Source organism: Phyllostomus hastatus, unplaced genomic scaffold (assembly GCF_019186645.2).
Source record: "Phyllostomus hastatus isolate PE091 unplaced genomic scaffold, TTU_PhHast_1.1 phas_contig_348, whole genome shotgun sequence".
NCBI lineage: Eukaryota > Metazoa > Chordata > Mammalia > Chiroptera > Phyllostomidae > Phyllostomus > Phyllostomus hastatus.
The window spans coordinates 6,433,128-6,458,449 of record NW_025333860.1 but is presented as its reverse complement, the minus strand read 5'-3'; the positions used below and the strand labels follow the sequence as shown (position 1 = coordinate 6,458,449).

Sequence of the window (25,322 nt, the reverse complement as noted above, 5' to 3'; positions counted from 1 at the left end):
ATGCATTAGTAGTAGTGCTGAACTATCTGAGTGCAAATGCTATTCTAAAGCTTCCCTAACAAAGCTTAAATGTAAGGCTTGAAAACATAAAATTGACATACAAGTATCTTAATGTTTTGCCAAAACAAGTATCAACATTCTTTAAAGGAAGATGAAAATGTCCAACTGCTCACATTAACTCATAATATCTGACATGTAATTTTAAAAGTACACATAGGAAAAAGCAGGAAAACATGACCCATACCAGGATTAAAAGAGTGAATGGAAATAGACCAGAAATAAGAGAAGTGGTGGACTTAGCACAAAAGAACTTTCAAGGGTTTAGATGAAAATGCAAGGTGAACGATTATGCACTGAAACTATAAAACACTGCTGCTGAAAGAAATGAAATAAAACACAAATAAATGGAAACCCATCCCAAGTTCATGTACTGGAAGAATTAATATTGTTAAAATGGCCATTTTACTCAAAGATATCTACATGTTCAGTGCAATCCCTATCAAAATTCCAATGGCCTTTTTAACAGAAATAGAAAATACAATTTTAAAATTCACATAGAACTACAAAAGACCTCAAGGCTTTGTAGCAAGAAGAATAAAACTGGAGGCATGACACTTCCTAACTTCAGAATCTACTGTGGTAATTAACACAGTATCGTACTAACATAAAAACAGGTAGGATAGATCAATAGAGTGATCAATCAAAAAAGAGAGAAGACACAAATTACAAATATAAGAAATGAATAAAGAGATATTACTACAGACCCTACAGACATTGGAAGGGTGATAAGGAAATAATGTGGAAAAAACTTTATACCCATAAATCTGACAGCTTGAGTGAAATAAATAGGTTCCTTGAAAGATACAAATTTCAGAACTTCTTTGAGAGGAAACTGTAATCTAACTAGTTTTATATCTATTAAGGACATTGAATATGGAGTTTTAAAACCTTCCAAAAAATTAAAGAAGAAAAAAAGAAACAAAAAGGGAAGGGAAGGGAAGGGGGGGAGAAAGAGAGAAAGAGAGAGAGAGAGAGAGGGAAAAAGAAAAGGGAAGGCAAGGAAAAAAAGAGAGAGAAGAGATACAAGCTCAAGTAACTTTGCTGGAGAATTCTACCAGACATTTGAGGAAGAACTTATAGAAACTTTCTACAAATCTTCCAGAGTATGCAAAAAAAAGAACCTCAATCCATATTTTTTACTTCATTCAAAAATTTTACCTCAAATGGACTTCCAGCCAAGATGGAGGTATAGGTAGATACACTTTGCCTCCTCACACAGCCAAAAGAAGGACAACAACAATTTTTTTTTGTTAAATCAAGTACCCATTTATTATAAAAACTCTCAGCAAAGTAAGACTGTTGGGAACATACCTAAACATATAGGCCATAAATGCCAAACCCACTGCCAGCAGCATACTCAATGGGCAAAAGCTACAAGCATTCTCCTTAAGACTGGGTACAAACCAGGGATGTCTGCTTTCACCTCTCTTTTAAAATTTTTTTTTTACATTTTTTATTGTTCAAGTACAGAGCACAACAACAAATTTAAGAACAAAGAACAACCAGAACTGCCAGAAAATTGAACTGTATGGAAGTCCAACAACCAAGGAGTTAAAGAAGAAATATTCATACAGGGGAGATGGGCAGGGGCAGAGAGGATGCACAGCAAGGCAGTGGCTGGAGGACCAGACAGGCGAGGTGGCGACAGGTGGACCATGGTCCCACATTTTCATGTGGATAACTGGGAAGAACAACTGGGGAGCCAAACAGACCATGCAACCCAGGGTTCCATTGTGGAGAAATATAGCTTCAAAACCTCTGGCGGTAAAAACCTGTGTGGGTTGCAGTGGTGGGAGAAACTCCCAGCCTCACAGGTGAGTTTGTTGGAGAGGCTCTCAGGGTCCTAGAATGTACGCAAACCCATGCTCCCTGGAATCAGCACCAGAAGGGCCGGATTTGCTTGTGGGTAGCAGAGGAATTGACTGAAATACAGCTGACAGCTCAGCAAGCAGCATTGTTCTGGCTTGGACCCCTCTCCTACAGACAGCACCACAACCCAGTGAAATGGGATGCCTGACCCTTGTGAATGCCTAAGGCTACACCCCTTACAATGTAACAGCTGCCTCAAGGGGGGAAATATGGCCCAAATGAAAGAATAGATCAAAGCTCCAAAAATAGAATTAAGTAATGAAGAGATAGCCAACCTATCAGATGCAGGATTCAAAACACTGGTTATCGGGATGCTCACAAAAATGGTTGAGTATGGTTGCAAAGTGGAGGAAAAAGTGAAGGCTATGCAAAGTGAAATGAAGGGAAATGTACAGGAAACCAACAGTGATGGGAAGGAAACCAGGACTCAGACCAACAGTTTGGAGCAGAAGGAAGAAGTAAATATTCAACCAGAACAGAGTGAAGAAACAGAGTTCAAAAAAGTGAGGAGGGGCATAGGAACCTCGGGGACAACCTTAAATGTTCCAACATCCAAATCATAGGGTTGCCAGAAGGAAAAGAGGAAGAGCAAGAAATTGAACACTTATTTGAAAACATAATGAAGGCAAACTGCCCAAATCTGGCAAAGGAAATAGACTTCTGGGAAGTCCGAGAAGCTCAGAGAGTCCCAAAGAAGTTAGATCCAAGGAAGCACACACCAAGGCACACCATAATTACATTACCCAAGATTAAAGCTAAGGAGAGAATCTTAAAAGCAACAAGAGGAAAGGAGAGAGTTATCTACAAAGCATTTCCCATAAGACTACCAGCTGATTTCTCCAAAGAAACCTTGCAGACAAGAATGGGCTGACAAGAAGTATTCGAAGTCATGAAAGGAAAGGACCTACATCCAATATTACTCTATCTAGCAAAGCTATCATTCAGAATTGAAGCGCAGATAAAGTGCTTCCCAGATAAGGTCAAGTTAAAGGAGTTCATCATCACTAAGCCCTTAGTATAGAAAATGTTAAAGGGAGTTATCTAAGAAAAAGATGATCAAAACTATGAACAGTAAAATGACAAGCAAATATTCACTGCTATCAACTACTGAACCTAAACAAAAACAAAAACAAACTAAGCAAATAACTAGAACAGTAACAGAATCTCAGAAATGGAGATTTCACGGGGGTTTTCAGTGGGTTGGGGAAGAGGGGAGAATGGGGGGAAAGGTACAAGGATTAAGAAGCATAAATGGTAGATACAAAATAGACAGGGGGAGGTTAAGAATAGTAGAAGAAATATAGAAGCTGAAGAACTTATATGTATGACCCGTGAACATGAACTAACGGGTGGAGTGTGGGTGGGGGGAGTTCAGGGCAGAGGGGAATAAAGGGGGGAAAATAGGACAACTGTAATAGCATAATCAATAAAATATATTTTAAAAATTACCTGAAATGGATCATAGAACCATAGAACCCAAATCTAGAACCCCAAAGAATAAAATTTGTAGAATAAAACATAGGAGAAATTTTGTTACCTTAGTTTATGCAAGTATGCACATATTTATTAGATATTATACCAAAAGCATGATCCATAAAGAAATATTTGATAAATTGTGCTTCATAAAATGAAGAACCTCAAAAAACAACCTTAAGGGAGTGAAAAGACAAGCCACAGACTGGAAGAATGCACATCATACAAACAATTTTTATCTAGAACATATAAAGAACTACTAGAACTGAACAATAAGACAACAGCACATTTTTAAGAGTAGGCAAAGGATTTGACCAGACTAGTGTGTACACGTGTGTGTGTGTGTGTGTGTGTTAAATAAGCACACAAAAAGTTGTTGAATATCATTAGTCATTGGAGAAATGCAAATTAAAACTATGAGATACCATTATACACTTTTTAGAATGTCTAAAATGAAAACAACTGTCATTACAAAGTGCTATCAAGCATGCAGAGCAGCTGAAACTTTCACACATTGCTGATGGGAATGGAAAATTGTATAGCCACTTTGAAAAATGTTTGGCAGTTTCTTATAAAGTTATCTAGATATTTTCATACATCCAGAGAAATAATAACTTAGTTCACACAAAACCTCTAAGTGAACATTTCTAGCAGCTTTATTTATAATAGTCAAAAACAAGAACTAACTCAAGTGCCCCTTAACTGAGAAAGGGATATATGTACAGTGTGGTACATCCACACAATAAAATGGAACACTCCTCAGCAATGAAAAGCATCAGCATGAGCACATCTCAAATTCAGTATGTTAAGTATAAAAAAAGCCAGATTCAAAATTATTAATTCTATGATAGCATTTATATGACATTCTTGAAAAGACTAAATTACAGGGACAGAAAACACTTTGGTGGTTTCCAGGAACTGAGACTCAGGGGAAAAGTTGACTGCAAATGAGCATGGAGAAGTGTTTTGGATAATGGAACTATTCTATATCTTGGCTGTGTTTGTGTGTACTATATATATGACATGTGGTTATTGTATACAGTTTTCAAAACTTGCAGAACTGCAGACTAAAATGTGCATTTTATTGTATATTAATTATATCTTAATAATTTACAATAGTGTGAAAGATAAATTTAGCAAATGTGTCTCAGATCTGTACACTGAAAGATTCAAAACATTTTGAGAAATCTTTAAAAGAAACTAATAAAGAGAGTAATATACATTGTTCACAACAAAATAGAAGTCTGCACATTGTTAAAATGTAGGTCTACCCCAAATGATCTGTGTTTCAGTACAATATCATTGGGAATCACAGCAGATTTTTTTGGCAGAAATTGACAAAGTGATTCTAAAATGTATGTGGAAATTCAGAAGACCTGTAATATTCATAGTAATCTTGAGAAGGAAAGAGATGGAGGGCTTACACTTCCTCAATTCAAGGCTTAGTACTAAGCTCCAGTAAGTACAGTTGGCATAAGGGTAGACATATGGAGTAAACATAAACTTATCATGTGACTCAGAAATTCTGTTCCTAGGTACTCATAAGAAATGAAAAAACGTGCTCACCGAAAAATTTGCACAAAAATGTTCATAGCATTTTTATTTGCTATAGCCACAGCTGAATAAAAATCAAATGTTCATCTGTAGATTAATAGGTAAACAATTATCCTGGATCCATGTAATGAGATACTAATAACTAATAAAAAGGTGAATCTCAAATGCAGTTTGTATAGGCCTGACCAGGTGGCACAGTTGGTTGGAGCATGAAATGCAGTATGTATAAATGAGTCTCAAAAAGATTAGAGTTAGCAAAAGAAGCACGCCAGAAAAGAGTATGTAGTACCATTGTGTGATTCCATTTGTATGAAATTCTATAGCAGGTGAGCTAATCTATGGTGACAGAAAGTGGATCTGTGCCTAGAGTCAGAATTGTGGGTGGTGTCAACTACAAAAGGGCACAGTAAAATTTTGGGGGGACAGTCTGTTAAAAATATTTCATGGCTTGATTGTGATATTGGTTGCATAGGTATTGATGCTTGTCAGAACTCATAAATTAATAACAGGAACATTTTATTTTGCGTAAAACATACTTCAGTGAAGTTGGTTTTTGAAATAGTACACAAACTATTCACTGTTTTTAAGTTGGGGAAAATGATATTTTAGAATTCCCTTTTCTTGTATTCTAATAATGTTTTTGGAGAAATCAACAAAAAAGGAAAATTTTTAAATATTACTACAGAGGAAGCAGTGACATCATTTCAGCTCTTTATTGATTTTAAGGAAGCCAGCTTTACTAAGTGATATGTAGATATGGTTTTAAGCCCCGTCATCAACAGACTCTTAAGAGAAAGAATATGTTCTGAATATGCTTTTAATTCATACAAAATATATCACATTTTATTAATAAGAAAAGAGCAATTCACAACATATTGTATTTATCCTCAAAAGATATCACATTCTAGATATTTCTCCTTAACAGTAGCCCCTTAAAAATCCACCTTTATTGACATGTGTCAGAATCATCCCCAGTTTTAGGAACAAGAAAGACAATTTTCTCTGCTTGACTTGTGGCCTTTTCCTACTACATTACACATATTAATTTATAAAAATCTTTAATAATTGAGTGAAAATGTCATATACAAGAAAAGAACCTTTTTCACATACCAGGTTAGCCTATTGTTTGATGGTGTGTTGGAATTAAAATACCCAATGCTGGAGTGGATGGACCTTCAGGGGAAGGTTGTGAGGTCGTGGGCTGAGAATTTTGGAATCAGTTTGAAAGTTGCTTTCAAATCCTTAAGGATGCTCCTACCTTTTCATTAAATAATTTTTCTACTTTTAAAACAGACTTTATCAATTAGGGTAATGACTTGAATTTAGTATCTCTTCCTGCATTAGAAGGAGGTGAGGAAATGCAGGGAATAATATTAATTGTTAGTATAATGATAGTAATTGTTACTCATAATTTTCTAGGTCAGTTCATTATAAAGTATATTTTATTTAGCTTTCATTATATGCATGCAATCAGGAGATAGTCCTTGAGTGATAAACTCTTAGATTTATCCCTTCAAGGAAAATAGAAACTAGGTGTTAAAAACAAATGCACTTTTAACTGTTGCGGTTTTTTATTTAACCTAGATTGTATGAAAACTAAATGTAGTGTACGGGCAGTTACAGAGGGGCAGTTGTGTTGCCCCCTCTGGTGCTTTCCTGAGTCAGAGGATCTAGATAACACTACTGCCCACACAGCACAAGCTTAGACATATTGAGTCATCTCTTATTTCGGAACATGCCAAACTGGACTGACCTTTCTTTTGCAAACAAATGCAACAGTATATGTAACTGAATTATAAAAGACTGACTCATTTCTATACTATCAGATTGGTGTACGTCATACAAAAATGTGAACTTCTTTCCACCTATTATATTTTTTAACCAACTTATAGCCAAAAATTTCTTTAAATCTTATCTCATATTCTCCTGTTTTCTGGCTCTCTAATTAGATAATTTTGTCATTATTGCTCTTAGGATATGTGATTCCTTTCCTCCTGCCTTGGAGTTATGTCAGTATCAATTTTGCTGTTCATTTTTAATCTCTATGTATTTTGAACTTTTCTAATTAACTTGTATTTGTCTTCTGGCTTTTATTTCATTTTTATTTTAAATTTAAGAGGATTTTGACATTTAACCTATTGTGCTGTTTGTATTTGCAGTTTCCTGAATGTGGTTTCTATGGAATGTATGATAAGATCCTGCTTTTTCGCCACGACCCTACCTCTGAAAACATCCTTCAGTTGGTGAAAACGGCTAGTGATATCCAGGAAGGCGATCTTATTGAAGTTGTCTTGTCAGGTAGTATAATTTTCTCTCTCTCCATGGATTGATAATTAGCATTTGAAGAATTCTTGCACATAAGTTATTAAGGCAACATGGAAAACATACATCAAACTTGGTCCCAAAAGGAGATTTTAGGGTTTTGCCTACATGTGCTTTCAAAATTATTTAGGAAGGAGCAAAGTGTTTCCTTCGAATTGGCTGTTTCCACACCCATTAGTGTCCCAATCACTTATCCCAACATCATGCTCTCCACAACCCACAACGACACACATTGTCTGGAATCATTTGGACAGCAGCAAAAAGCAAATAAAAAACTTTCCAACAGCGAAGAAGCTAAGACATGTCAGGCCCCCAAATGTAATGAGTGTCTGGAAGCCAAGAAGTAACAGCATGGCTAGAAAACCATTGCTTTAGTTGAGGCAGACAACCAGTAGCTTTGAACCAAGACCAAGTTGAAAACCAGAGCTCAGCAGTTAGAGTGGGTCAGGCAATGCCATGTGACATTAGTTAACCCTCTCCCTGAGAAATGACTGCATTTTCCTCTGGCCAAATTTATATTTCTTGTGTGGGATTTAGAAGTTAGGACTGTGCCTGTCAATACAGAAAAAAAAAAGGATGCATTTAACTAATTTTTTAAGAGTGCCAGAGACCAGCTGTAGGAGGGATCCTTGCAACTATCAGTGCAATATTTTGAAGATGTTCATATTTTTATTGTTCATTTTTGTTGAGATTGAATCATTGAGAAACTCAGATTGCCCTGACAAGAAATTAATGCCTGTGATGTGAACAGGATTGTGTTACATTATAATTTGAGGCAAGACAGATGATAGCTGCTAAGACACTTCAGGACATGGGTGCAAGGGAGCTCAGGCAACATACTCATTTCTGAACCAGTCTCTGGAGAGGATGGAGTGCTGTGATTGGCCAAGAAATATGCTATTTCCTGGAGGTGTGCTTAAGGAACAGTTTCATTCACACTGCAATGAGTAAGGAGGGTAGTGGGGCAAAACTCTGGGTGTCCCCTCTATTGCCTGCTCATCAGTTCCAGAACACAAACATACTGTGGCAATATCCTTCTTAAACACTATGATTTTACTGTGAAAATTCATTTATCCAAATTTCTATTTTCTTTATTAAAAATTAAATTTTTCTATGTAGTTTAACAGAAACATAATTGGGTTCTTTTTATATTTAACCCACATTCTACAAATAAGAACAGCTTTCTGACTTAGGAGAACAATTTCATTGTGAGGAAGGTTAAATATTCTTGTCTTTTTCATCATCAGGAATTTTCTCTTGCCGATGTCATTTTCTGCCGAGACCTTTCATCATCTGTTAGTACTAAACAGGCCGCCCCAGCTAATTTTCTGGTTTTTCCTCCCTTTTTCTTTTTGAAAAACATGACTTGTGTAAGCTAGAGCATTTAGACCCAGTGAGCCAGGAAAAGATTGCTCATGGGTGGGTGAGTTGTGTTATGGAGAAACAAAGAAACAACTCCGTGGCAGTTCTCCACCATGCACACTGCCGCCACTGTAAACTTTCTTTGTCTCTTAAACAGAGAATTCGAATTGCTATTATTGTTATAAAGTAGGAGAACACTGCAAATGGAACTTCTCTTACTAAGCCAAAGTCAAGGTCAAATATATTGTACTGAAATGTAAAATAAAGTTCATGGAATTTATCTGAAGTCTTCTTCATGATGGGTCTCTATCAAAGCTTGGTAATGCAGCCCTAGCAAGCATTAATAACAGGGCTGCATCCACATGAACCAAATCTTTTAGTTTTTGATTTGGGGGCCTTTTTCAGTTTAATTTCTAATATTTTTTATGTGTGTGCCTATCTTGTTGGTAATTAAATGAAAAATAGACAAAGACTACAAGAATTTCTCAAACTCATAATTTTAAAAGTCTTAGAGCTAAATGTTGAATCTTTTTGCTAATGGTAAACATCCGCATTTTTCTTGCATTTTTGCAACAGATTATGCTGCATTATTTATAGCTTGCAAAATGCTGTTTCTACATGTGGTTATTTGCTTCTAACTATCTAGAGATGGAAGCCTCTTTCAAAAATTAGTGCCCAGACAGAGGGGGCATGGCCTATTCTCAGACAGTGACAGCAGAAAATAAGATAGGAGATCAACAAATGCATCAGGAGTAATATTAAAGAGAGATAATAACCATTTGGACATAGCTGATGGAGAATGAGAAGAGTAAGAGAACTATAAGGACAGCTACAGCCACTAGCTAAGAGAGACCACATTTCCTACACCGATCCCAAGTTTTGCCCTTATCTTTGTTGCACATGTTAGCCAAATGGTTTGGCTGTTGCTCTGATGGGCTGAAGAGCAGATTCTTGGACTTGCAGTACCATTGATTTCCTTTGTAGTTTTGTACAAGTTTCACAACCTCTGGGATTCACATGTTTTTTGTTTGTTTGCTTGTTTATTTTTTTAATAAAAAGTTTTATACTGGATGAAAGTGTCACACAGGGGTCATAACAGATAGATTCCAAATGGTCTGAGAGGGTATATTCATTTTCTCTACACGAAGGGCACTTCTCTCTCATGGAGGGGAATATTTGAGCCATGGTAAAGGAGGAGTTAGGAAGAGAGAAATCTTTGCTTACATAACATCACAATCTTTTGGAGCAGTTTAAATAAGTAGTTTTGTTTCCTTTGAAATGACTCTTGGAGGTAGTGAAGTCAGATACCTTAAAAGCTATGGAATATAAACTTTAACTTGCTCACCCCCTGCAGTGAATAGAGGTAGTACCGGAGCTTGAATCTGTGTGGCTAGTCTCTGTTCACACCACTTCGAGTTAGCCCTTTGAACTTGGACCAGTAACCAGGAATTTTTGAGGACCTGTTCAAAGGATTCCTTCTACAGTAAGACAGTTTATCTTTCAGGGAAACACTGATGCTATTTGTAAGAACCAAACCAGCAATGAGCTCCAAATTCCATTGCCATGATTTTATTACAGAACCATTTCCCCCTTTTCTTATAAAAAATAAATACTTAATAGCTATGTAAACTGTTAACAAGTTAAGCAAACCCCAAAGGCCTTTCTCTGTGGAATTACAATACAAAATATGAAATAATAAAGTAACTATGCCCCTGCTTAAATAGGATCTCGTCATACAATTTCACAATTCTGATCAAAATTGGAACAGCATCTCAGAGCCACTATATTTAAGAGATCCTTATGACCAGATTTTTCCATTACTAAGATTTAGTGCCTAAACCATAAGCCAGAAAAAAGTATATGGTAACAAAATTATAGCAGGATCCTCCTTCATTTATAGAAAGTGTGAATTATTGATTTGCATGGCATTTTGCCAGTTATATTCATTTCTCTTAGAAACAGTACATTACTAAGCAGTGTTTTATCCTCCTCAGAAATGTAGGTGGAAGAGAAAAAGCTGGAGAGTTATGCATTAGATCATTGCATTATTTGGTTGCTTTTAAGAAAGCAGAATTAATCATGGGAGGCACTTCCTCAGCCCCCGTACCACTTGGGTAATTAAGGTTGTAAAAGGTCTTGCCTCTAAGACTCAATTTATATTTTTTTGTAGTTGTTCTTGGACATCTAAATATGCCAGGCTGAGTGCTGCCAATTCCTGTCCAACTTCAGCTGCAATTATCTGTATGGTTGGTTTTGTGACAATGGAAAATTTAAATGCAAGATTACAGGTCATTACACTTTTCTTCGAAGTATGGTTTATGTTAAGGGTGTCTTCAACATTTCCCTCTTATAATTGTTAATTTTAATTCTTTCTGTCCTTAGCTTTTAAGTAAACCTGGTTTTAATTTTCTTTCTGCCACACTAAACCATTTTCATAGACAAATGAATGTAAAAAGCAGGCAGGTTGGACTGTTTCCAGAGACTTCCACCTTTCCTCATTTGTGATCTCAGTGGGGACACAGAGCTTGGAGCACTCCTTAGTGACTTTGATAGTTCTCTCTGTTATTTGTCTCCTGGTAGAGTGAACTGTCCAAGGAGATGAGGCACAGCAGCTCATGCTTCTCCATCTCTTTTCACCCAAGTACCCCTAAATATCAAAATACCTGACATTCTCCCAGGTAACATGGGGAGGAGCATCAGACAAACTCAAAAGGGAAAAGTTTTTGAAGAAAATTATTTAATTCAAAACTTTTTTGCACATTTGGCATTCTGCTGCATTATAGTTCTGTTGCTTAATTTTGAATAAATACTATTTCTCCCCATGCTGAGCTTTAAGAAATAATGAAGCCTTCAGTGATGATGATTAAGATCATATAGCATTCATGATGTGTTTGCCACTAAGTGCTTTTACATACATTAACTCGGAAATGTGGCTCGTGTTTTTATGACATATATTCACAAAACTTCAATTCGATAAATAGTGAATGTCCAGGCACAGACTTTGGTCTGAGTCCCAGACCTGTCATTTATTTCTTACAGTGTTTGTTAAGACTACTCATTTCCCTGAGCCTCAATCCATCACCTGTCGAATAACAATAACAATATCTATAATGTAAGGTTAGGCTGTAGATTTAATGAGAATAAACATAAAACATTTCATAAAATGACTGGCAAATATAAAATTGTCAGCTCTCTTGCCCCCCTCCATCCCACTGGACTGTACATTTCTTGAAAAAGGAACCATTTATTTTTATATAGAACCCTGAGTATCCTGGCAAACTGTATGCACTCAATATCTATTTGTTGAATGAATGAATGAATACTTGAATTAACAAAAAATGCACAAGCCAACAAAAAAAGAATGCATAAATTGGTACTCTACATGTGATACTCAAAAGTACCACTGTCCTGTAGGAACTGAATTTTAATGTTTGCAATTGGCTCTGCTTGGCCTAATCTGTTAGTAATATCAGTATTATCATCTAACTAATCCTTTTTTCTGGATTCTTGCTACCCTCTACATATTTTCAAAAACTAATTATTTTTTAGATATTATTTATTTTTAGAAATCCAGTTCTGCTTTCAAAACATTGCAATGTCTTTCACAACATTTCTTATATGAAATGAGACCATTTTCATAGAATACCAATTGTTTTCCTATCTAATTGCTGTACTATTGTTCTTGAATTATGCTCATCACCATGACCAAGTAACCCCTTTGGCTACCAAACTGAATTCACTTAAAATTTTTTCTCCAACCATTGCTCTCTTCTCCAATATCCTTGCTTTCTTTCTAAAATGTATTCAGTAGTCACTCTTTTTTGAGGGTTTTAGCATCTGTTTGTCAGGGATACTGGCCTATAATTTTCTCTTTTTTTGTAGTGTCTTTATCTGATTTTGGAATTAGGATAACGCTGGCCTCTTAAAATGATCTTGGGAGCTTTACCTCCTCTTGAATTTTCTGAAATAATTTGAGAAGGAGAGGGGTTAGGTTTTCCTGGAATGTTTGAGAGGTTTTTCTTTCTTTCTGATTTAGTTTTGGACAACTGTATGTTTCTAGGAATTATCCATTTCATCCAGGTTGTCCAGTTTGTTGGCATATAGTTGTTCATAATATTTTCTTATAATCCTTTGTATTTCCTTTGTGTCAGTTGTTATTTCTCCTCTCTCACTTCTGATTTTATTAATTTCTTTTTTTCTTGATGAGTATGATTAAAGGGTTGTCAATCTTACTTATCTTTTTAAAGAACCAGCTCTTGGATTCATTGATTGATGCTCTCTCCCCACCCCCCAATGTCCCTCCCAATACTAATCTCTCTTGCCCTCATTAATTAATTGTTTTCTTCCTCCGCTGGACCTCAGTGTTCTGTACCTGCATTAGAGCTCAGACTGGTGACCCTGGGCCTAGTCTCCACCTCTGACCTTTCTGTTTCAGTGTCTGGAAGGAAGAAGGCCTGGTATCTTGAGATGCTGGCTGACCTTTCCTCTACTCCCTCTCCCCACTCACTCCTCACATTGGAGCTCGGTAGCTTTATCTATCTAGCAGAACAGCTGTCTGTGCCTAAGGGTCAGCTGGCAAGATCTATAGGAAAAACTGAGTCATGTGCTCCAAAACTGGAATGTCAGCCTCTGTAGATCTTTGTGTATGTACATACTGTGGTTTTCAGAGAGGACATATCATCCCCTCTGTTCACACACAATTAGCCAAAGACCTAGTCCTTCACCATCTGGCAAGTGGCTATCTAGCCAGAAATCTTATTTTTTCCATTCTTTCTCTTTTCATCTATTACTTTTCTAATTAAGGACAGTATTACAGCTCATCCAGATAAACAGGAAAAGAACACAGGGGCAATGAAAACCACACAAAAGGGGCTTTTCTATGTATTCCCTGATTCTGTATAATAAAAAATTCCTTATATATGCTTCTTAAGGTGGAAATTTAACTCTCATGGACATAAATCTTACCATGTTACGCCCTCAGTGTTACAACAGAGTCTCAGAGGACCATGCATATTCAGAGTCCTAGAAAAAATAGGGATGTTAGCTTGTTCTTTGTGCCTTTTTACATGAATTAGTTTATGAAACACACTGAAGTCTTAATCTGCCTTATCAGATTTACCTCTGAATAATTTGGGCCTCCTTTCCAAAAATCACACTCCAACTCAGAAACAAAGCCTTTGATACATGAGAGATATCCAAATAGATGAGTTACAGAATCTGACCAGAAAATTAAAAAAAATGATTTAGGCAACAGTACTATCTTGTAAAACATATTTCCCTTGGCTTGCTCCTATACAGAGGTGATTTTTTTTCAATTCAGTGCCTTTGAAAAAATTAATACTTTACTGCTGAGTCAGACAACATGAAATCCTTATCCTGTAGGCTCAAACTAGAGAATAAAACTGGGGTTTTATTTTGCCTATCTGTTAAAAATACAAATTCTGTTCATGAGAATCAGCTGAGAGATGTACAGTCCAAACTATTTCTCTAGTTTTGCCCTGTCATGTGTGGAAGCTACTAACTGTGTGGCTATTTGAATTTCACTAAAATCAAGTAAAATTAAAATGTAGTTTCTCAGTCACACTGCATTTCAGGTGCTTAATAGATACAGTGTCTGATAGCTGCCATATTAATGTAGAACATTTTCATCATCAAGAAAGGTTCTGTTGGACACAACTAGATAAACCAAATTTACTGTCAAAGGTCTGCACTACATTGTATGTGTGAGTGCAGATGTGCACACACACACCCCTGCAGAAGTACTACTGAAATGTTCTTTGATATGACATATTGAGGAATGTTACAAATAACACATTTTAGTAGCATATTTTTATTAAAATTTTATGGGAAAAATTGTCCACTATATCATCCTCTGGCTTTTTTATAGGATACATTCCTCTGACCATGGTACCCCTGACAACTTTGTTTTATGAATAATGTTACTCTTTTGACATCTAAGTATTCTTCCTGCTTTGACCTTGGGCCATCAAATTTGAATCCACAGCCCATCTTATAATAGTACAAGTCAGTACTATATCACCTTTGCTATCCTAATTATTTGTACTTCACACAATATGTAATTTTCCAATTTTCCCAGGATTTCTTTTTTTTTAAGAAAAAAATTTCTTTTTTTTTTTTTAAAGATTTCATTTATTTATTTTTAGAGAGAAAAAGGAAGGGAGAAAGGGAAGGAGAAAAACATCAGTGTGTGGTTACCTCTTGCACACCCCCTACTGGCGACCTGGCCCACAACCTAAGCATTTGCCCTGACTGGGAAACAGACCAGCAGCCCTTTGGTTTGCAGGCTGGTGCTCAATCCGCTGGGCTACACCAGCCAGGGCTGATATTTATATCTCTTCATATGTCTATTGGCCATATGTGTGTCCTGTTAGGAGAAGTGTCTATTTGAGTCCTTTGCCCATTTTTTTATTGGATTGTTTGTCTTCCTGGTGTTGAGTTTTATGAGTTCTTTATATATTTTGGGGATTAAATCCTTGTACAATGTATCATTGGCAAATATGTTCTCACATATGATCAGTTTCCTTGCATTTTGATGATGGCTTTTAGCCACGCAGAAGCTTTATAATTTGGTATAATTCTTTATTTTTCCTGTATTTCCCTTGCCCTGGGTGATATATATCAGCAAAACTACTGCTACTTGGGATATCTGAAGTTTTACTGCCTATGTTTTCCTTTAGGACTTTCATGATCTCATGACTTAAATTTAAATCTTTTATCCATTTTGAATTTATTCTGGTATATGGTGTGAGTTGATGGTCGGGTTTCATTTTTTTGTATGTACCTGTCCAGATCTCCCAACATCATTTATTGCAGAAGCTATTTTTACTCCACTGTATGCTCATGCGCTCTTTATGAAATATTAATTGACCATAGAGACATGGGTTTATTTTAGGGCTTTCTATTCTGTTCCATTGATCTCTATCTCTGTGTTCTTATGCCAGTATCAGATTGTCTTGATTACAGTGGCCTTGTAATATAGTCTGGTATCAGGTATTGTGATCCCTCCTACTTAATTTTTTTTTCTCAAGATTGCTGAGGCTATTCGGGGTCTTTTTTTGGTTCCATATAAATTTTTTGAAATATTTGTTCTAGATCTGTGAAATATGTAATTGGTATTTTAATAGGGATTGCATTGAATCTATAGATTGCTTTGGGTAATATGCATATTTTAATGATGTTAAGTCTTCCAATCCATGAATATGGTATATACTTTCATTTATTTGTATCTTCCTCAATTTCTTTCTTCAATGTTCTACAATTTTCCAAGTATAGGTATTTTACCTCCTTAATTAAATTTATTCCTAGGTAATTGATTTTTCTTGTTGCTATAGTAAATAGGATTTTTTCTCCTAATTTCTCTTTCTTTTAAAAAAATTTTTTTTAAAATTTCTCTTTCTGATAGTTCATTGTCAATGTACAAAAATGCCATCAATTTCTGAATATTGACTTCTATATCTTGCTGTTTTGCCAAATTCACTTATTAGGTCAAGTAGTTTTTTGGTGGGCACTATAGGGTTTTCCATGTACACTATCATGTCATCTGTGAATAATGATAGTTTTACTTCACCCTTTCTGATTTGGACACTTTTATTTCTTTTTCTTATCTAATTGCTGTGGCTAGAATTTCCAGGACTATGTTAAATAAGAGTGGTGAAAGCGGACACCATAGTCTTGTTCCTGATCTTAAGGGGAAAGCTTTTAGTTTTTGCCTCTTGAGTTTGATATTGGCAGTAAATTTCTTGTATATGGCCTTTATTATGCTGAGACATACTCTCTCCATTTTCACTTTCCTGAATGTTTTTTTAATCGTAAATGAGTTCTGGACTTTATGAAATGCTTTTTCAGCATCTATTGATATGATCATGTGATTTTTATCTTTCATTTTGTTTATGTGGTGTATTATGTTTATTGATTTGGGAATATTGTACTGTCTTTGCATTGCTGGGATGAATCCCATTTGATCATGACATTTGATCTTTTTAATGTATTGTAGATCTGGATAGCCAGTATTTCACTGAGGATTTTAGCATCTTTATCAGAGATACTGTCCTGTAGTTTTATTTCTTTCTTGTGTCTTTATGTGGTGTTGGAATTAGGATAATACTGGCCCCGTAAAAAGACTTTGAGAGTCTTCTGTCTTCTTGAATTTTTTGGAATAATTTGAGAAGCATAGGAGTTAGTTCATCTTTAAATGTTTGCTAACATTAGCCTGTGAAGCCATCCAGTCCAGAGCTTTTGTGTGCTTGGAGTTTTTAGGTTACTGCTTCAATTTCATCAGTTGTTAATGGTCTATTCAGGCTTTCTGTTTCTTCTGGATTCAGTGTTGGAAGACTGTGTTTCTAGATATTTATCCTTTTTGCCCAGGTTTTCCCATTTCTTGGCATATAGTTGTTATCCGTTGTATTTCTGTGGTATCAGTTGTAATTTCTCTTTCCTTTCTGATTTTATTTATTTGGGTCCTCTCTCTTTTTTTTCTTGATGAGTCTGGTTAAAGGTTTGTTAATTTTGTTTATTTTTTTTTCAGAGAACCAACTCCTGGATTCATTGATCCTTTGAATTAATTGTTTGTTTGTTTGTTTCTATGTCATTTAATTCTGCTCTGATCTTGATTATTTTTTTCCTTCTATTTGCTCTGGGCTTTGTTTGTTGTTGTTCCTCTAGTTCTTTTAGATGTAGGGTTAGGTTGTTTGTTTGAGAATTTTCTGTTTTTTTGGTAGGCCTGTATTACTAAGAACTTCTCTCTCAGGACTGACTTTACTGTGTTCCATAGGTTTGGGGTTGTTGTATGTTCATTTTCATTTGTTTCCAGTTATTTTTTTAATTTTTTCCTTTGTCTCATTGTTACCTCACTCATTATTTAAAATCATGTTATTCCATCTCTTTGTGTTTAATTGTTTTTGAGGTTTTTACTTGAGGTTGGTATCTAGTTTCAAGCCATTGTGATCCAAGAAGGTGCTTGATATGATTTCAATTTTCTTGAGTTTGTTGAGTCTTGTTTTGTGTCCTGTCATGTGGTCTCTCATGGAAAATGTTCCATGTATGTTTGAAAAGAATGTATATTTTGCTACTTTGGAGTGAAATGTTCTGTAAATATCAGTTAAGTCCATTTTATCTCAAGTGTCATTCAATGCCACCATATCCTTGTTGATTCTTTGTTTGGATGATCTACCCATTGTTGACAGTGGCATGTTAAAATCTCTTATGATGACTGTGTTGCTGTCAGTATCTTTCTTGAGGTCCTCCAAGATTTTCCTTATATTACTAGGTGTTCCTGTATTGGGTGCATATATGTTTATAAGGGTTATGTCCTTCTGTTGGACTCCTCCGTTAAGTGTTGTATAGTGACCTTGTTTATCTCTTGTTATGGCCTTTGTTTTAGAGTCTTTTTTGTCTGATATAAGTATTCCTACTCCAGCTTTATTTTTTTCCATGTGTATTTGCTTGGAATATTCCATTCCTTCACTTTCAGCCTGTGTATATTTTTTTTTTCTGAGCTTGGTCTCTTGCGGACAGCATATATGTGAGTCATGTTTTCATTTCCATTCAGCTACCCTATGTCTTTTGATTGGAACATTTAACCCATTTACATTTAAAGTTTTTAATGATAGGTACTTATTCATCACCATTTTTCCCTTTGTACCTGTGTTTGTTTGTTTGTTTCTTTCTTTTTCTTCATCTTTTAAGCAGTCCTTTTAGCATCTCTTGCAATGCTAGTTTGGTGGAGATGTACTCTTTTAGTCTTTTTTTTTTTTGTCTGGAAATCTCCTTATTTCACCTTCCATTTTAAATGAGAGCCTTGTTGGATAGAATAATCTTGGTTTTAGGCCTTTGCTTTTCATTGCTTGGAATATTTCATACTATTTCCTTCTCACTTGTAGTGTTTCTGTTGAGAAATCTACTTATAATCTCATAGGAGCTCCCTTTATGTTACTAGCTCTTTATGCCTGTCTGCCTTTAAGATTATCTTTTTGTCTTTAAATTTTGCCATTTTAATTATAATGTGTCTTGGAGTGGTCTTCTTTGGGTTTATTTTGATTGGGACCCTCTGTGGCTTCCTGGACTTGTGTAACTTTTTCCCTCATCAAGTTATGGAAGTTTTCTGTCATTACTTTTTCAAATAGGTTTTCCATACCTTGCTCCTCATTTCCTTCTGGTATCCATATGATGTAAATATTATTATGCTTCATGTTGTCCAGTAGCTCCTTTAAACTATCTTCATTCTTTTTTAGTCTTTTTTCATTTTATTGGTCTGTCCAGGTGTATTTTTCTACCTTGTCCTCCAAGTCACTGATTTGGTCCTCTGCTTCATCTAGTCTTCTTTTAATATCTTGGAGTGTGTTCTTCACTTCAGATGTTGAAATCTTCATTTCCCCCCAGCTCTTTTTCATGTTGATGTAGTTCCCAGTAAGTTCCTTATAGTTTCCATAGAGATCCTTGTAGTTCTCAGTGAGCTCCTTGAGCATCCTTATAAACATTATTTTGAACTCTGTGTCTGATAGATTGCTTGCCTCAATTTCACTTAGCACTCTTTCTGGGGGAATTCCTCCTTTCCTTTTGACTGGGAGTTGTTTCTTTGTCTCCCCATTTTAGGTTACTCCTTTTGTTTGTTTTTGTGTATTAGATCTGCTGTGACTCCCTGTCTTCCTGGGATGGCCTTCTGCGGTAGGAGACCTGTGGGACTCAGTGGTGCCATTTCCTTGATCTCCTGAACTGGATGATCTTGCAATGCCCTTTATGCTGTTTATATGAGCTATCTTGTACTTCGGTTGTTGTTAGGTTTTTCTATGGTGGGTACTTCCCTCTGGCTGCCTGAGAGCCATGCCACCCACCACACCTTGTATGCAGTTGTACAGGTGCCACCAGGACAAAACAATACAATTCAGGAAACAAAATCTGCACCTGCAAATAAACCCCCAACCACAACCACACTATCAACAACAAATTAGCAAATGTTAATAAAGGTGAAGAGAGGTTAAGACTATTATAAGAATGAAAAAATGAATATGAGATTGCTAATGGAAAGAAAAATGATTTTAGGAAGGTAGAGATAGGAGAAATAATAATAGGGAGTAGAAATAAAGTGAAGAAAGGAAAAAACTTTAGATCATACATAAAAAAAGGAAGAAGGCAAAATGGAGTAAAAAAAGGAAGAGTATAATATGAAGTTTGAAAAAAATTAAAGATAGTGAAAAAATAGGAACAAAAGTGAAAAACAGCATCTACCACAGTAATATCAATTACAAATGAGCAGAGATTAATAGAGGTGGAAAGGGAATAAGAAGGACAAAAGAAAGAAAAAAAGATTATGAGTTGTCTAAAAGAAAGTAAAGTGATTTTTGAGACTGTAGAGGGAGAAGAAATAATAAGAGTAAGGAATGAAAACCAGGCTAAGGGAGGGGAAAAAATAAAATTCAAAAGAAAAGACAGGAGGAAGGCAAAGTGAAGTCAGAGAGCGGAACAGTAAAAGTTGAGATTTGAAACACAAAATTAGTGAACGTGTAGGAATAAAATTGTAAATGCAACTACAACCACCATATCAACAACCAACAAGCAAAGTTTAATAAAAGTGAAGAGACAATAAGGAAATTATAAGAAAGGGAAAAATATGGGATGACTAGTGTCAAGAAAATGGTTTTGAGAGGCTGGAGGGAGGAGAAATAATAAGAGTGCAGAATAGAAAGAAAGTGTAGAATGAGAAAAAACAAAATTTAAAACAAAAGTAAGAAGATCAAGAAGGTAGGAGTGAAATGAGATTTGAAATAAACTAAAATAAAAATTATAGTGAAGTAATAGGAACAAACTTGAAGAAAAAGAAAAAAAATGTTAACAAGTTATGCAGGTGAGAAAATAATGCAAATAATGAAGACCACAGTGGGATTCATCTCAGCAGTGTTCACCACTACCTCCTCTTTCTGGACCCATCCCTTGTAATGTCAGACAGTGTCCTGCTCTGGCCCTAGGCAGCCTGTTCGAGACTACTGGTGATCCACAGTCTGTGGCTGTCTTCTTCCAGCTTGGCTGCTTCTCAGTGTTCTGCCCTGCCAGCTTTCCATCAGCACAAGGCCCAGGAGTGGTTCATCTAATGCCTGGGAGCACTGCCAGTACCACCTCCACCTGCCTCCATAGGGGGCCTTTGGTGCCATCAGGAGGGTGGAATCCCTCACTCCCTGAGGGGTGCTGTTCAGTCTTCAGGGAAGATGGTAGGATTGTGTCCCCGACCTACCCCCTCCACCGCCCCTCCAACACACATCTTGGTCTGTCCCAGATTATTTCCAATAATGTATAGTTTCCAATGAATTAGGTGTTTGTTTTCCTGTGAGGGGCCAATCTGTTCAAAATGGGCAGCTCTTTCCTGTGTGGTGTTGACAGTAGCTCTGTGTAAGAGCCAAGGATGGGTGGGGCCCTGAACCTCCTTGCTGCCTATGTCTCTAATCTGTCTGCTTTGCCGGTTTCAGTGGATCAGGGCCTGAGGCTTCAGCATGTCTTGTAGTGTCTGATAGAAGTTCAGAAAGGGACCTTTTTGAGCTTCTCCTTCTTTCCTTTGTGGATATGCACTGAACAGGGGTCTTCTGAGCATAGATTTACTGATCTGCAGAGCCTGTAATCTCTCAGGTGGGGGTTGGGCACACAGTAAGGGGACCTACCTGGATGCAACAATCTCAGACATTGAGCTTCTGGCCTCCCAGTCCCCAGCTTGACTCTCTAGCAGGGGACTCAGTCCTGAACTCTCTACTCTGCACAGCCTCCAGCTCGCCAGCTGCACTGGGTCAGGTCCCACAGTCCTTTCAGCGTGATGCTTTCTGTTCTTCCTGTGCAGCTGGACTCAGTGGGATCAAACTGTGCTTTCACTGTGGTTTCTTTGTTGGCAAAGCCACTGTGTGCATGCATGTGAGTACAGGGTCCCTGTCAATTCTCACCTCAGGTCCTCTTTTAAAAACATCTCTATGTGGTCCCCACATTGCAGCACCAAGTACTGGGCTGGTTCTCCACATGCTCCACCTCCCCAGAAAGCACAAAGTCTCTCTTGGTCAGGGCTGTCCACAGCCTGCCAGTTATTCTGACAGTTTTAGGAGCTAGGGTTTCTCTCTGGAACTCTCTTGGGTGCGCTGCAGCTGTGGACATTGCTGCTTCCTGTGTGTGTGCAGCTTCAGTCTCTCAGACTTTGTATACCATTCCAAGTCTCTCTCAATTAGAGTTGGTGGTTTTCCTCTGTGGGACCCAAGCCCCATTCCGGGGCTTCAGGACAGGGTGGGAGCCACTAAGCTGTATTTTCTGTCCAATCTTTCCTGTGCTGCAGGCACCTTGTACAAGGCATTTCCCCCCTCAACTTATAAAATCTCTTACTGGATGGTGCTAAGCATCTTCTGTACTCTTTGGCTTCAAAAATTCCTATCAGCTGAGATTCTGTTGATTGTTTACTTAGGTCACTTTTTGGAAGATTGGCCAAAAATACCTGTTGGGGACACAAGCAAGTGGGCTCAGCTTCAACCTACCTGGTGGCTGTCTTCCAAATCCCCTGTCTTTGTTAATCTGAGTGGAGAACCTGCTTTTAAAGGCCAAACCTTTCTCTGGTATAGTTCCTGTTTATTCTCAGAGAATTCATCTCTTGGTTTTCTGGCAATTTATATAGTAATATTCTGAATGCAATTTTTTTCTTTTATTTTGTTTTATCCCTTCTATAACCTCTTTCACTTGTACCAACCCCTTTCCCCCCACAATTAAAACATGTATTGATCAAGACTGATGAATAAAGATTAATTTTGATCAGGATCGTTTTGTGATCTTACGAGGGTGGATTCTCTTTGTCACTGTGAGGAGGTATTAGAATGCCTTCTTTTTCCTGTGCAGCAATAATCCGCTTAGTATTAGGGAAAATTGTAATATATATTTTGTTTCCATATTCACATATTCCTTCTTCTCTCTCAGTGCACACCACACACACACACACACACACACACACACGCACACTCACACACACATACACATGACATGACAGGGCAGAAGAACCTAGAGGAGGAAAGGAAGGAAGGAAATGCAGAATTGTATATACCATCAAAATCAGTGAAATAAAGTCATTGAAGGCTGCCTGTATTAACAAAGGCTAATTGGGGAACGGCTACTGAGTGCTTGTCTGAAGACTTTGTTGGCATAAATTATTTCTGTTTGAGGTAAATGATTGGGCTTCACTTGAAAAACTGCCAAATATACTTCTCTGGTGTTCCATGATTGGTGGCACATAGCACTTCAGTTCAGTAACTCAGCCATGCTACCATCTGCCCAACACTCGTATTCTGCTGGTTGGCATGCCATTTATTTGCTTTTAACATGCAACCCATATAAAAATCCTCATAGTCTGCCAAAATTAGAAATGCAGCTGTTTTAAGTCTTAAACAGCAATAACACTATTCATTATGCCAGTATGGAGAAATAAAATAGAAAGATGTATTTGGAAAGAGCAATACTATACTAGGTTGTATTTGTACCTCTACTTTTCTAAGTATTTTTAAGACATCTGTACGAGTTGTTAGTGTTGACTATAGGCTCAAAGTGGAGTCGACACATAGATATATCAAAGATCTCTTTCCTATACATATTTTAATAACAAAAATGGGATTTGAATCAAGCTCAGATTTATTTTTTTCATGTTATCAAGCAATGTCAACTTTTCAATTTCCAGAAACTGATGAATTTCTGGCTTATTCTGGATCTCATCTTATTGTATTTTAATTTTCTCCAGCAGTTTCTTGAGGGTTCTGATCATTATAACTTGCTAACCCTGGGAACATGCAGCTCTGTGGAGAATTCTCAATGAGGCCAAGCAGTTGGTCCTCCATTAAAAAAAAATGAGGAAAAAATGATGTCATCCACAATCAGATTATTTAGGAATGATAGATATTAGGAAGTGATAAAATCTTGTATGAAGTACTCCATCCTGAGACACATTTCTTCACACACATAACTATTAGACGTAACTATTCTGAAAGTTGGAAAGTTTGAGATTGGTTTGCTCCATTTTTTATACTTTGATGTTCATATAAGTTTAAAGAGTTTATTTACTTATTTTTTTAGGAGAAGAGAGGAAGGAGGACAGTGTTGGAAACATTAATATGTGAGGGAAACAGTCATCGGTTGCCTCTTGCGCGCCCGCAACTGCTGGCCTGAAACCCAGGCATGTGCCCTGACTGGGAATTGAACCAGTGACTTTTTGGTTGCATACCAACCCACTAAGCCACCCCGGTCACAGTGTTCATATAAATTTAAAGTAATAAGTTGAATTCATTTGGTCATATGTTAATGTTCCATATGAGATCTTTCATCATATGAATTTCAAGCACTTAAAAATCATTAATATTTATAGACCTGACCTATAGAAAATTAACTTCCTGTGGAAACAGGGCATGAAAAGCAATGGTAGGGCAGGACACAAGTTTGCTAAACTGGATGCACTTGATATGCATTTATTTACCTTACATATCCAAGATTAATTACACTAAAGAACAGTATGTCATAGTTCTTAAAAAATCCACATAACAGCTCAGTGGCAGACAGTTAGTATTCACTCTAAAAATACATGTTCAAGATGGATATGCTTGGCTTGGCAATTTAAGACTTCATAAATGGATCTCAATTTGAAAGGAAAAATTAAATTTTGGTTTTAAGGAGTTAAAATATTTGGAAAATTTCTAAGTTAAAAGAGACATTAGACCTTATAACATGTTATTATGACAATTATTGTAAAATTTTAATGAAAAATATTTAATTTTATAGACTCAAAATACTTTCTACCTAGAACACATGTAATATCTATATATTAAGCACACTAGATTCACTTCACTGTTCTTCAAGCTAACAGTAACCTCAGGATTATCTCATAAATTTCTACTGCTGTTCGTTCAGTGCTTTTTAAAACATTTGGTGCTGAGCAGAGGCCTTGGTGGGCTGTGTCTGATGACTGAAATCTATTTTTGTTCTCTTGGAGTACTTAACACACAAAACAAGTGAGACGAGCATAAATGCATCTCTTCAGCTTGAAATTAGATTGATTGCCATAGATGATACCACCCTACCAAGTGAGTCAGTAGTCAAAACCTGAAAGTTTTTTAAATAAACTTTTAAATTTTTGAATAGTTTTATATGTACAGAAAGTTTGCAAAGATAGTACAGAGAGTTCACCTCACCCAGACTTACTTTCCACTGAGGTGGTCATCTGACATCATCACGGTACATTTGTCCAATCTGAGATATCAGCGCTGGCACATGATTTGAACTATACCTTTTTTTGCCATCACTGTTCTGTTTCTGCTCCAGGACCCCCTCCAGGGTACCTCATTGCATGTGGGTATGTTTTCTTGAGTCTTCTTTGGTCTGTGACAATCTCTCAGACTTCCCTTGTTTTTCATGGCCTTCAAACAGTTTTGAGGAACACAGACCAGGTGTTCTTTAGAATGTCTTCTGTCTGGGTTTAGCTGATATTTTTATCATGATTAAATTGGGGTTATGCATATTTGGTTAAAAGGTACTACTGCCCTGGCTGGGTAGTTCAGTTGGTTAGAGTGTCATCCTGATGCATCGAGGTTGCAGGTTGAATCACCCATCAGGACACATACAAGAATCAACCATTGAATTCATAAATAAGTGGAACAACAATTCTCTCTCTCTCT

At 36.7% G+C, this 25,322-nt stretch overlaps 1 protein-coding gene across 2 annotated transcripts in view; it reads left to right on the top strand.

Moving 5' to 3' along the window:
• Positions 1–25,322, top strand: part of PRKD1 (protein kinase D1) — a 323,064-nt gene that overhangs the window by 164,423 nt on the left and 133,319 nt on the right. For both annotated transcript variants that reach the window (XM_045841151.1, XM_045841150.1), the window contains exon 2: positions 7,116–7,254. In XM_045841151.1, the coding sequence (XP_045697107.1) occupies positions 7,116–7,254 (139 nt within the window). The remainder of the gene's footprint in view (positions 1–7,115; positions 7,255–25,322) is intronic.